This window comes from Dendropsophus ebraccatus, chromosome 8, assembly GCF_027789765.1.
Source record: "Dendropsophus ebraccatus isolate aDenEbr1 chromosome 8, aDenEbr1.pat, whole genome shotgun sequence".
Taxonomy (NCBI): Eukaryota; Metazoa; Chordata; class Amphibia; order Anura; family Hylidae; genus Dendropsophus; species Dendropsophus ebraccatus.
Window position 1 is genome coordinate 74,989,289 of NC_091461.1, and position 14,599 is coordinate 75,003,887.

The 14,599-nt window shown below is 41.9% G+C and overlaps 1 protein-coding gene across 1 annotated transcript in view; it reads right to left on the bottom strand.

Moving 5' to 3' along the window:
• The window catches only part of CHAT (choline O-acetyltransferase), a 65,755-nt gene that overhangs the window by 33,142 nt on the left and 18,014 nt on the right, over positions 1 to 14,599 (bottom strand). Inside the window, exons 3-6 of the mRNA XM_069980692.1 lie at positions 13,104 to 13,295; positions 9,522 to 9,640; positions 7,424 to 7,477; positions 2,735 to 2,915 (exon numbers count right to left, since the gene is read on the bottom strand). Of these exons, the coding sequence (XP_069836793.1) occupies positions 2,735 to 2,915; positions 7,424 to 7,477; positions 9,522 to 9,640; positions 13,104 to 13,295 (546 nt within the window). The remainder of the gene's footprint in view (positions 1 to 2,734; positions 2,916 to 7,423; positions 7,478 to 9,521; positions 9,641 to 13,103; positions 13,296 to 14,599) is intronic.

The window sequence follows — 14,599 nt, forward strand, 5'->3', positions numbered from 1 at the left end:
CAACTAAACAAAACTATATCCTATCAGACTTCCACTATTGTAGCTGCAATTATTCAGCCGTTATTGCAAGGTTTGTTTTAGGTTCGGTACGAATCCAAACTTTACGAAAGTTCGCCAGATCGAACCGAACCAAACTTTTCAAAAGTTCGCTCATCCCTGAGACTAATAAAACACATTACCAGATTACAAGCAACAAATAATATCACCACACACTGACTAACACCACCACTGCTACTGACTAACACCGCCATTGCTACTGACTAACACCGCTGCTGCTACTGACAAATACCACCGCATACTGACTAACACCACCGCTGCTACTGAATAACATCCACTGTACACAGATCACTATCACCTCATACAGTAATATAGAGGTAGCCCTAGCTCTACACAGGTTCTGTACACCATATACATTACAGTGCAGTTATATCAGGTGACTCACAGGGGACGTCTTCTCTGATCAGAGTTCTTCCCTTTTCATTTTCTTCTTCTTCTGCCCTGGGCCATTATGAGAACTTCTTTGAGCCACTAATCCACGGAATCTGCCAGACAAACATATTAGGCACCTCACACTGACACCATCCTCATCTCTCAACACACTGCACATCTGGATGGCCCCCTCTCCCCCCTCCCTTATAGATAGCCCCTTTTTCCCTCCCTCTCTTATAGATGGCCCCTTCTGCCCTCCTTATAGATGAACCTCCCCTTATAGATGGCCCCTTCTCCCCCCCTTATGGATGGCCCCTTCTCCCCCCCCTTATAGATGCACCCTTCCCTTATAGATGGCCCCTCCCCCCTTATGGATGGCCCCTTCTCCCCCCCTTATAGATGCACCCTCCACTTATAGAGGGCCCCTTCCCCCCCCTTATAGATGCACCCTCCCCTTCTAGATAACCCCTTCTCCCCTATAGATGGCCCTGTCTCCCCCAATTATAGATGGCTTCTCCCTCCCCCCCTATAGATGGCTTCTCCCGCCCCCCTTAAAGATGGGTCCTTCTCCACCCCTTATAGATGGCTTCTCTCCCCCCTTTATAGATGGCCCCTTCCTTATAAATGGCTTTCCCCCCCCTTACAGATGGCCCCCTCTCCCCCCCATAGATGGCCCCCTCTTCCCTCCGTGAAAAGCAGATAAAAAAATAAAAAAACACAACTCACCTAACAACCTGCTCCCCCGCTCTCTCCTCCTGCTCTGGCCCACGGCTGATGTGCGGCTGCCGGGGGTGTCCCGTCCTGTCCCTGGCAGTGCGTGCATCAGAGAGCTCCCTGTGCGCCAGGGCTGGGACTTCCGATACAGAGAGCATATCTTTTACGTGCGCTCCCTGTTATGTAAGTCCCGGGCCACAGGCGCACAGTGAGTTCACTGATGCGCACAATGCCGGGGATGGGACAGGACACCCCCGGCAGCCGCACATCAGCCGGGTCCAGCACATACCTGCTCTTGTGACCGCTAACAAAACAATGCTTGCGGTCACAAGAGTTATTTATGGGGGAGCAGGTCAGTGGCAAGTGGGGGGGCCCTCACGGGCAGACCGGGTGGCAGCGGCGACCTCTGGGACCCTGGTAGCTACGCCACTGATAGCATATACAGTGTGTATACACTACGGCCATTGTCCCATTCACTGCTTTTTCAACTGAACACTGCCGTTGTTTTACAAACTATTACAGCGTGTGAGCATTAAGTCTGTTCTGGAATATGCAAAACTGCAGAAGGCAGCAGGTTTGGGTCTTACAAAATAAAAATGTTTATTTGGAAACAGACAGAACAGTCATTAGTAGAGACTATATTCAGTCCATCAAAATGACATAGAAAAATTCTGCTGGTATCTTAAGGCCCTATTCCATGGGCCGACTGGAGGAGCAAACGAGCGCCGTCAGCACTCGTTTGCTCCTCTTTCCCCGCCATTCCACGTGGCGGCAGCGAGCGGGTGAGTGCGGGAGGGGCCGTTGCTGTATGAGTGGTTTGTCTTTTAACATGATTGAAAGACAAACAATGCAATGATCAGCCAACATGAACAATGTCGGCTGATCGTTGCCTTCTTTTCCACAGGACGATAATCATTCAATGGAATAGGGCCTTTAGTGTATACCAAACACATAGAGCCATTTACAGTACCAATATGGATCCAACTTTAGACAGAAAAGTGTGTGCCAGGAATTTTGGACTACTTCACTGGAAATTATATGCAAAGTAGCTTATTTAAAGCAGAAAAACACCTTACTCTACAGTGCCATATGCAGGAGGTAGCTTTCTTTAAAGTCAGGATCTGACCCTTAAAGGGAAACTGTCACTAATAATGCAGTGTAATAAAGTGACAGACACGCTATTTCCAGTGATGTATTGCTCGTCCTGGTGCGTAACCTCCTTGAAAAAGCTTTAGTGTGTGCCTGGAGCTCTGGGAGATGATTCCCAATATTCATGAGGTGCCACCTCCCTGTCCTCCTGCCAGTGATTGACAGGCCTCTTCCTGTCACTGTGCATAGGAAGAAGCCTGTCAGTGACTGGTGGTCAGGGGCAGAGGTGCTAAATGTATCAGCAGACTCCTCTCTCAGAGCTCCAGGCTTAGAGCCAACAACATAACCAAAACAGTGTTTTCGTTCTCATGTAAAACCATTATGTACAGGTCCATATTTACTGTCCCACAACCATTTCATAATGCATTAACACAGGAAATAATAAGAATTGCATTAACGAGTTATTGGCCCATCATTTTGGTTTATAAATAAAAGACCCTACCTGATTATTACATGCAACAATGATGTGCTCGGGCTCAGGCATTATACTGCTTTCTTGAGCCACAAGTGTATCCTTTGATGGCCCTGGAAGACGGTAAGAAGAGAATAGTCCATAGTACTGCTTCATGCACATGGGCTGTCCAGACAGTTGACCTCGGGCATAGTCTACAGGCAGAGCATGCCTAAAACATTGAACAAAATATTGTTACTGCATCCCGGTCCCCAAATTCAACTAAAACACCTAAAATTCATAAAGCTAAAATTCAGTAGTTCAGCCACCAATCTCTAAAACAAAGGGGCAGAATATTTACCCCTTCCTTTGTGCTCAGATGGGCTTTGTGAGGCTTTCTATGAGACACTATATACCACAGATTCAGCTTTCCAGGGAGGGCTGAGCAGACTGAAATGAAGAGGCACTTCCTCAGCTGACAACTTCTGCCCCTTTGTTCTAGTTTCAGCACTTGGACCCCACAGATCACAACTTCTGACATGTCTCTATAACATGTTAGTTGGAATTACTGGCACACTTTAATGATATTTTTAATGAACTAAATATATTATACAGTATATACTAAATATGTCCTCCTATAGATTTATGCAACTTTAGAAAGGTAATATATAATTGATATAGATAGAGTTCCTGTCTTGGCCAGTGATGTCAGCAGAGAGCACTGTGTCAGACTGAAATTAAAACATTTCCTGCATGACATACAGCAGCTAATAAGTATGGAAAGACATGAGATTTTTTTTAAATAGAAGTAAATTACAAATCTATGTAACTTTCTGACACTAGTTGATTTGAAAAAAAAAAAAAAAGATTTTGCTGGCCAACCACTTTAACTTGATGGCTACACATGTGTCTCTGTAATGTCTGATTTTGTTAACATATGTATCACCCAGAATTGTAAAGTGTTGCAGAATATGTTGGTGCTATATACCTATAATTGGTATTGTAAGTCTGATGAACCAGAATTAGGCTATGTTCCCACAGCGTATCTTTTCGTAAAAGTATGGCCATTGTTGCAATCGGCCGTACTTTGTACAAAAGGACACGCTGCCTTATTTTATATGGGACATAGTATACGCTCCGGCCGGGGTCTCTCGCGGCGCTGTAGAAAACTGACATGTAAGTTTTCTGCGGCCGCTATTCAGTGAATAACGACTGCAGAAAGCCCTGTCAGTGCACACTATGAAGCGAGCAGCTCCGGCCACACGCTTCATAGTGTGCTGTGGGGAGTTCTGATGTGGGCGTGCACGGATGCACCCACATTAGAACTCGGCATGAAAGATCATCTGTCCGGTACTGCAGTTCCGGCTGGGATGATCTTTTCAGAGAACGGAACGGCCGGTCTAATACTACGTGGTGACATAGCCTTATACTGTATTTAAAAACAGATTTTTTTAGAGTAAAATAGACAGAAATGAGAAAAATGCAGTTCTCCTTCTGTATTTTAAATCTATTAGCTCAATCAGATACATTTACACCATTAGAAATCATTTGACCCCCCTGTTCATATACTATAGATATAAAATAAGTGTACCCTGTTCAACCTTCCTAGGTTATTAGTGAATGTTCACACACATACGATTCAGCGCAGAAATGGTTGTTTATGTGTCATGCGCATGGATGTCTGAAAATCCCATCTGGTCACAGAAATTTGCAAATCTATACCCTATAGATTTGACCCTATAGTCAAAGGGGCTGTCGCTGGACAACATTAAGCTCCTTCTAAAGACTTTCCATTGGGCTCCGGCTGGAGACTGGCTAGGCCACTCCTCAGTTGTACTGGCTGTGTGTTGGGTCATTTTCATGCTGTAAGAGCGGACCACAACCAATCTTCTATGATAAAAAATTACCCCTCCTTTCTTTGTATGTGGGAAATTTGTGTATATCTTATTAAATTAAGACTTTTTAGTGGGTTAAAATCTTTAGGTAAAACCTGGACGCATTAGAAATATAATATTGATGCAAATAACACTTCATCTGTTCAAGAAGGCTGATCTCAGTGCATCAGGGGGATTCTCATTTTGTCTTTCCCCATGCTGTTATCACATACATTACAATAGCCCTTCATCCATCAGTTGTTGTCTTCCCATGGGGAACTGCTCATCTGTCACATAGGCACATCAGGTGTGCTTCTACACCAGAGTGCTAGTCCTTAGCTCCGTAACATTAAGGCTACCACTAGTATTTACAGCATGAGGACACTTGGATTAATTGCTCAGCAATATGTTTCCTTTGCGTTTAGGAGTATATTTCTTTTTTGGCATTAAAAGATTATTCCTAAATGCATAAATGGACTCCTATAATAAAAACACTTGTTTCTTTATGAGACGTAGTGCATAAGAACAGGAAGAGCTGTCACAACATGGGTCCAAAACATCTTTCCATCTATCCGAACCCTTCTAAAGCCAATGATAGTTAGATTATTTTAGGTGTGTACATTGTGTTCCAGCATGTAACTTTTGCTAAGACCTATTGGCACATTGCATGCAAATGTTTTGCAAATATTTTGACTAGGTCTTGCTGGAATCCACATGCACGCTGCTAAATCAACCTCATTCAGATGAATGGAATGTAGTTTCACAGAAAATTATGCAGCAAATCTTTCTCCTTTTTCCTCCCATTGTTGACAGCTCGTTGTCTAGGTTACAGACCATCACTCTGCTCTAAAAACAATGGTCTGGCTAATTGAATATAGCTTATAAAAGAAGAAATAGACAGTGTGAACAAATGCAATGCCCATATATCTCTCTGATATGTGTGGGTTATGTACTTTTGGCGTGCTCTCAGTCTCTTGGGCTAACCACAAGCCTGTAAGTCTGTGGGCGTTCCTTACTGCCGTGGCGCCATGTTTCGGGGTCGCCCCCGTACTCATGCGTGAGTAAGGGGGCGACCCCAAAACGTCGCATCACGGCAGTAAGGAGCTCGCCATCTGCCCAAAGGATATACATGTCAATTCTTTGGGCAGATGGCAGAATCTGCCTGAGCATAGAATGGAGCCTATGGGACAGGCAGAACCCCAAGCAGGGGCACGCGGCGGAATCCGCTTGAAATTCTACACACAGATTCCATAGTGTGGCCATACCCTTATAATAGAAGGATTTGCAAAGTTTCTGTGTTTTCAACCCACTCCTGGTTTTGGTTGGAAAAAAATTGACCAAAAGACTGACAAATAATATGTGTGAATATAGCCTTTAGGCTGGGTTCACACAGTGTATGACACCGGCTGTTCAGTGACCCGTCCGTGTCACAGACCAGCCGGTGTTAGTGAAGTTCATCCCTGCTGGTACTGCAGTTCCTGCCGGATGAACTTCGTTTGTGCTGAATTGGGATGCGGGCGCACCCGAATGTGCCTTCATCTCAATTTACCAGAGCACACAATAAAGAGTGTGGCCAGAGCTGTACTCTCCATTGTGTTAACTGACATGTCTTTCCGGCTGCTATTTAATGAATAGCGGCCACACAAAACTGACAAGTCAGTTTTTTATGAGCCGGTTTGAATCCCGGCCGAAGTGTATACTATGGGGGACATTTATCATGGCAAAAAATCATATTTTTCGGCGGAAAGGGGCCAGACGCGAATAAATTTATTCGCAAATGGCTGTTTTGCGAATAAAATATATGCATCCGGCCACTTTCCGCCAGGTATGCCAGGGGGGCAGGGAGGGGGTGTGGAGGGGGCAGAACAGGGGGCACGGACTCAGAGTCCGCTCTATTCATCATTTATTTTGCGAGAAAATAGTCAGGAAACCTACTCCAGCTCTGAGCTGGCGTAGGTTTCCTGGCGCACGCACTGGTGTGCACAGGATTTATGTAGAGGCGGTGCGCCTCTACATAAATCTCCGTACTGTCAGAGCTGCAGGGACATTTTTAAGTCCGGCACAGAAAACGTAAATGTCTATGTGTATACACTCTGGCCAATTTGCAACAATGGCCATGATTACTACAAAAGATACGTTGTGTGAACATAGCCTTAGGCTGTTGTTGTACTATGTAATTTCAGTAGAAATTCTACAATACCACAACACTAGTACAATAAAACCTCAACATGTGTGAACATATGTAAAGCAGTAGTCTGCTGTTATGCAGCTAAAAATCAATGTGGATATTAATATTGTGCAACATTAGTTGAATTAAAATGAACATTTTTGTTCTGCAGTAAGAGACCAATACGCCAGTAAATGTAACTGAAATCATTGTATGATACTATTTTATTAGCTTTCTGGCTGGTACTTCCTTATTACTATTGGTACAAGTTAAAGGAGAAGCCCAGCGGATTCTGAATTCCTGCAACCAACAGGGGGGAATTTGATTCCAAGTACTGACCTTATTCTCCCTGTGTCCGTGGTGAGTGGTGTGGCCGGCCGCGAGACCCCCGCTGGAAGGCATTTTCCCCCAACTTGTGATGACATGAAGGACTGGCCGCTCAGCCAATCAGTGACTAGAGCTGTGTCCCACCCCAATCGCTGACTGGTTGAGCCGCCAGTCCATCAGCTGGGTCGTGGCATGTCAGCAGCCTGCACCCGGCTCTGACACTTACTGCAGGCACGGGGAGAGGTAAGTCAGTACTTGTAATTAATTTTGTCCCTGGATTTTAGATTTTAGAATCCACCAGACTTCTCCTTTAATTACAGCAAGGGATATTTCTATTTCTAGGTCTTAAATTACCTGAAGAAATCAACTTACATGTCCAATAAAGTTTTGTAATCCAACACTCCTGAGATGAGGTTAGCCGTAAATCTACAAAGAAACACCATTTTTAATATCTGTCTGGGGCAAAACCCAAAGGCATGATGTTATATGTTTAGCTTACAGAGGATTTCCTAGACTACAAATGCAAAGATAAATGCAAAGAAGTATACTTCCATATATTAAGAAGGGTAATGCATTAGAACACAAAATATAACAGGAAACTATACAACTTCTAATAACATACTGATTATAGATATATTTACATCAAACTGAAATGTTCTCTGTCATAGATTACTTCCATTAGATGGATGTTTGGACAAGCATTTAGGCTATGTTCCCACACAGTAATTTTAGTCAGTGTTTTGCAACCAAAACCAGTGGATTGAAAACGCTGTTAAAATTGAGTGGATGGCAAATATTTACCTTTATTTTAACCCCTTAACGACATGGGGCGTACATTTACGCCCCCCACAGCCTGGGCCTTGGCGCAAACGGGTGTAAATCTATGCCCCGTCGGGTTACCAGGCTACTGGGCTATGGAGCGGGCTCAGGAGCTGAGCTCGCTCCATAGTGGGTGATAGCAGCCGGGTCCTCACCCTCAATGGTGGGCTGCCGCGATCGTGTGGCTGCCCACCATTAACCCCTTAAACGCAGCGACCGCAGCGTTTAAGTGTAAGTGACCCAATCGGATGGCCTGACTGGCGGAGGTCTCTTACCTTCCTCCGTGCAGTCAGGTCTTCACAGATACCACTGATCCCTGCTATGCTATGGCATAGCAGTGATCAGTGTGAGAAATCTAATGTTTTAATGTAAAAGTCCCCTAAAGGGACTACAAAAGTGTAAAAAAAAAAAAAATCATTAAAAGTTTTAAAAAATGTCCTGAAGCCCCTCCCCCAATAAAAGTGAAAATCACCCCCCCCTTCCCATTTTATACATAAAACACAAAAATAATAAAGTTAATTAACATATTATATACCGTAGCGTGCGTAATCGTCGGATCTTTAAAAATAAAACAATATTATTCCTGCAGGATGAACAGCGTGAACAAAAAGCAGTAAAAAAAACGCAGAGATTGTTTTTTTTAAATTAAATTTTATGTATTAAAAAATTAATAAAAAGCGATCAACAAGTCTAAAAACTAGAGATAATGGCGCAAAAAATGATGCCCCATACGACTTGGTTTTACTGCTAATAAAAATAGTAAAACATTAGAAAACTTATTAAACATGCATATAGCTGTGTTCAGACTGACCTATAGAATAAAGAAAAAATGTCAATTTTACTGTAAAGTGCATTACGTAAACATGGAACCCCCCCCCAAAAAATTTGCAGAATCGCATTTTCCGACCCAAATTCACCCCATAAATGATATTTTGGGGGTTCCATCATTCATTTTATGGCAGATTGAAAGGCGCCATTACAAAGTACACCTGTTCCTAAAAAAACAAGCCCTCACATGGCTCTGTAGGTGGAAAAATAAAAGTGTTATTGATCTTAGAAGGTGAGGAGGAAAAAACAAAAATTCAAAAGTGACAATTGGCCCGATACTTAAGGCCATTTCAGGCCCGGTCCTTAAAGGGATTAAAACAACGACTGTTGTTTTGAAATAATTGCCTTTATATGCCATTAAATCGTGACCATCCGCTCAATTTCAGCAGAGTGAGAACATAGCCTTTCTATGTTTTCAATCCACTCCTGGTTTTGTTGAAAAATACTGAGCAAAAATACTGTGTGGGAACATAGCTTTATGTTGAATTCAGCTCTGTTCATTGCTATGTATTTCTACTACACCAGGTAACCATTTGCATACTATGGGTGGGGTAAAGTATAAAATGTCAAATTTCCATTTTTTTCTGTTACACAAACAAGATTTTACATGTTAAATTTGTGGAAGGCTTAAAGAGACTATAATTATTCCACTGTTCTGTATACACAGAGGCATGTATTGTTACTGTTTACGTATAATATTTTACTTTACCAACAGACAGGTACAGTTGTTTCACCTCCAATGTGGAGGTCATTTGCATTCTTTGCAGTGTCAGGCATGCTTTGTGTATGCTAGAAGGACTCCGTAAACAGTAAACAGTGTTACCTTAGATGATCATTGGAATCCTGGAAGTTGTGACGTGCAAATATTACTGCTGGACTGGAGTTAACGGGGAGAGGCAGTCGGTTATTTAAATACATGTCGTCAAGCCAGTATTGGTGTATCTAAAAGAAAAAGGTTCTTGGGAATCTTGTAGAAAAAGGCAGTGTAAGATGACATTTTTACTTAGTATTTGTAGTCTGAAATAGAATCTTATTTTTACTAAGGTTTTATCTCCAGACCCAGAGATTATGAAGACTGATAGTGTAATTACAGTGTAGCATGTGTAACCTAGAAAGAGAAGTGCAATCAATGAAGGGAAGAAGGAAAGCTACAGATACACAATTCTGCTTATAATAGTCTCTGTACCAGCAACATTCTTTCTATATAAACCCAGAGGAAGATATAGGATTTTCTACAGCGCTTGTTTTCTTTGTAGAACAGTTACATGTGTGGGGTCACAATGTGTCCCGGTAAGAATAGGTCCCTACAGGCTCACAAAAATAAAAAGTTTTAAGAAAGTTGGCTTTAAAATTCAGCATTGTCCCTTGCTGCTCTTATTTTTTAGCCCCAGCGGCTTTATGTTATTATTGATATCTGCTGCATTATTTATTTGGGGGACCAGTGACAACAAAAAGCTGACCTTAAAGGGGTGCTCCTGAGAAAAAAGGTTTTTGAGAAAAGAAAGGAAGTTTTTGGAATAAACTTCCAGCAGATGTGATTGGTAAATCTACAAGAACTGAATTTAAACCTGCATGGGATAAACATATATCTATCCTAAGATAATAAGAAAGGAATTACTGAAAGTGCAGACTAGATGGACCAGGTAGGCTTTTCTGCCAACAGTCTTCTGTCTTTCTATGTTTAAATTAACTGGTGCTAGAAAGTTTTACAGATTTGTAAATGACTCCAATTAAAAAAAAAACTCAAGTCTTCCTGTACATATCATCTGCTGTTTGTCCTACATGGTGCTCCCTGTACCCAGGAATGAAAAGTCACTGCTAAGCAATTTTTTTTAGGATTAATGACTGTTCAGAGGGGGGGGGAGTTAGATTAAAGGGGAACTCGGGAGTAGGATAACTTGTTTTCTATTAAAAGTACATTAAAAGTTATATAGATGTGTCTATACATGTATATCTGTACGGTTCTGCCACACTGGTAGCTGATAGGAATCCAGGAAGTGAAAAAAATGGCCTCTTTGCTAATCCACATTGTCTCCTGCTCCCTGTGCTCTCCCACCTTAGGAGACAAATATCCCATGCCTCTGTCTCACATTGTGTGTGTTTGCTGAGATCAGGCTGATGATACAGACAGGGGGCAGGGCGTGATGTCCCAGGAGGCTTGGCTGGATCCCCCAATCCCCTAAGTGATTCACCATCTCTGACCAGCCAGAAGCAGGTGTTGTACTGATTTCTCTGATTGTGCAGAAGTGTGCAGTGAAATTAGGGCTGTGTTCACACATGTTTGAGTGTCATTGCAGTACTGCAGCGTGTTCACAAAAATTATGCAGTAACACAAGTAAAAGATGCTAAACGGCAGATAGGATCAGAGCATTATTGTGGGGCTCAACTTCTAAGATATAAGATACATGATCATAATATGTGGGTGGAAATGAAAAGAAAAATCCCAAAAGTTATTTACTTTATTCCAATATCAGCGTTACAGGTAGAGAATACAGTGTACTGTGTGATGTTACAGGTAGAAAATAAAGTGTCCTGTGTGGTGTTACAGGTAGAGAATACAGCATGCTGTGTGGTGTTACAGGTAGAGAATACAGCATGCTGTGTGGTGTTACAGGTAGAGAATACAGTGCTGTGTGGTGTTACAGGTAGAGGATACAGTGTGCTGTGTGGTGTTACAGGTAGAGAATACAGTGTGCTGTGTGGTGTTACAGGTAGAGAATACAGCATGCTGTGTGGTGTTACAGGTAGAGAATACAGTGTGCTGTGTGGTGTTACAGGTAGAGAATACAGTTTTCTGTGTGGTGTTACAGGTAGAGAATACAGCATGCTGTGTGGTGTTACAGGTAGAGAATACAGTGTGCTGTGTGGTGTTACAGATAGAGAATACAGCATGCTGTGTGGTGTTACAGGCAGAGAATACAGCGTGCTGTGTGGTGTTACAGGTAGAGAATACAGTGTGCTGTGTGGTGTTACAGGTAGAGAATACAGCGTGCTGTGTGGTGTTACAGGTAGAGAATACAGTGTGCTGTGTGGTGTTACAGATAGAGAATACAGCGTGCTGTGTGGTGTTACAGGTAAAGAATACAGCATGCTGTGTGGTGTTACAGGTAGTGAATACAGCATGCTCTGTGGTGTTACAGGTAGTGAATACAGTGCTGTGTGGTGTTACAGGTAGAGAATACAGTGTGCTGTGTGGTGTTACAGGTAGAGAATACAGCGTGCTGTGTAGTGTTACTGGTAGAGAATACAGCGTGCTGTGTGGTGTTACAGGTAGAGAATACAGCATGCTGTGTGGTGTTACAGGTAGAGAATACAGTGCGTTGTGTAGTGTTACAGGTAGAGAATACAGCGTGCTGTGTGGTGTTACAGGTAGAGAATACAGTGCGTTGTGTAGTGTTACAGGTAGAGAATACAGCGTGCTGTGTGGTGTTACAGGTAGAGAATACAGCGTGCTGTGTGGTGTTACAGGAAGAGAATACAGTGTGCTTTGTGGTGTTACAGGTAGAGAATTCAGCATGCTGTGTGGGTGGGACAAGAATGAAATGATAAAGTAATGCAAATAATTCAGTAACAATGAAACTGCAATGTGTGAACACAGCCTAGATGTTCTGCAATAGATTTGGGCGTGGAATGGGCAGGTTGGGGGACTGTGATGAACAGCTGAGGAAAAGCATTGCATTCTGGAACCTGTAGTACTGTGTACAACTGCTCAACCAGGAAGTACAGACACACAATACAGAACAAAACCCCCCAAAACAAATGGATGTTAGGTTGTTTCAAAACTGGGATAGATAGTCAAGTAATGCTTTATGCTTCTGCAGAAGTTTAATTTTTTTTAACCTCTACCTGGAGTTCCCCTTTAAACAGTCTGGGAATACAACTCATTTATCAAAAGCCTGAGCCACAAGGCCCTATTACACGAAATGATTATCGGCTGACCGTTGCTGTCATTTTTCTTTCAACATGTTGAAAGACAAACAACTAATATAGCAATGATCTGCTGCCATTGCCCCGTGGAAGAGGAGCGGCGGCAGCAGACCGCTGCTATCAGCTATGGGCTGCCCAGACGATCTAGCGATCACCCAGTGCCCCAGTGCAAATTAGCCAAAAAAGTTAGCACAAACACAAATTAGTCCAAGTTAGTCCAAATTGCACAAATTGGACTAATATGTATTTAATGAACACATCTGGATATTTGGTTAGTTACCTGGAGGTAGCACATATCTGGTTATAAAGTACATAAGAAAAGTGGCAATTTAATCATGAAACACCATTTTATAAATAGTGCCAATATAAATTTCAACTTTATTTTCGACGAATATTTACATGTTCACCAAGGGATAGGATAATGCCCTGTTAATGCTCGATTTATACTTAAGTGTAGACACAAGATTACAAGTCTCACCCAGTTTTCCGTTTTCTCTCGTCGCTCCAGCAGTTTTTGTTGCAGCATTTCCCCTACACCGCCCGGCATCATAAATTTGTCCACAACTGCTTTGCCTTTTTTAAATTGTTCTTCAGAGACCAAGTGTTTCATGCATTTTAGATACATATCCATAGTTTGCTGCAGAGGTGGCACAGGAAGCTTGGGTAACTCCTATAAAAAAAAGAAGTCAGAATTACTTATTGTTCCTGTTTTAGTGAAATTGCTGCAGTCACAACATGTTAAATACACTATATTCACTATGACACATTGTGGCCCAGTAGTACCATGATGTAGCATCATTCAGCATTGTCTATGACCTCTATAGATCCTTATACTAACCTGGTTTTCTAGCATTAGCATCTCTTCTTCTATTGCTTGTTTCTAGTTCTTATTCCACCTCTGGGAAGAAAACCAGATATAGGCCCCAGCACAGTCATAGTGGTCAATAGACTGGCCATACCTCATGAAAACCCTAAGATGACTCACATACTAGTTTATGCTTGACTTCTACTTAAGTGGTGCTAAACTTGAGCTCAATATCAGCAATAAATAAGGGGAAATGGGGATAAATAATCAAGCTCTAGGCACTGAATGTTTCTGCACCCCATTTCAATTGCATGAGCTGCCATGGCAGCATCTTTGCCTCTGTACGTAATATTTAGTATATACTGTATATAAAAAAATACAACTTCTTTTATAGCAGAAGGAATCTTATTAAAACAAAGCCTGGAACTTGTACTTTGCTTTCAAATAAACAGACTGATCTCAGCAAATTTATGGCTGAGAACACAGAAGAAATGTACGACTATAAGGCAATGTTTTCAGTGATAACTACTACCGCATGCAACAAATACACCAAGCATACTCTATTCATTATTAACTCCCTGCTTTCTTAACCCCTTCATGCCCAAAGGTCATTGATGCATGGATGAACCGGTCAGACTGAAGCAATATTCCTCCTCGCCTTATAAGAGCCATAATACTTTTATTTTATTTTTTTACCTACAGGGCTGGTTGATGCTCATTTCTTTGTGCAATAATGAATAGTATTTATTGGTACCATATTGTTTTAAATGGAAAGTTTTGATTGCTTTTTATAATTTTTTTCAGATATGTAATAAAAAAAAAAATCAGCAATCCTGGGTCCCCCCCCCCTTTTCGTTTATGCTGTTCACCTTGGGGGAACAATATTGTTTTATTTTATTAGATTTAACAATTCCGCATCCTACGATACCAAATATGTGTATTGTTCTAATTTTTTATTCATTTATTTTACATATTTTTGTTTGTAAAATGTGAAAGGAGAGATTTGAACTTTCATTGAGGAAAGGTTTGTAATATTTTTAAAAACAGGGAACGTGTATAAGGAATTATTGACTTGGTTATACTGAGCAATGTTAGATCATTGCATAGCATTGATCAGTATTATAGGCAATCAGTATTATAGACTTTGTAGAAAGAGCCATATGAGTACT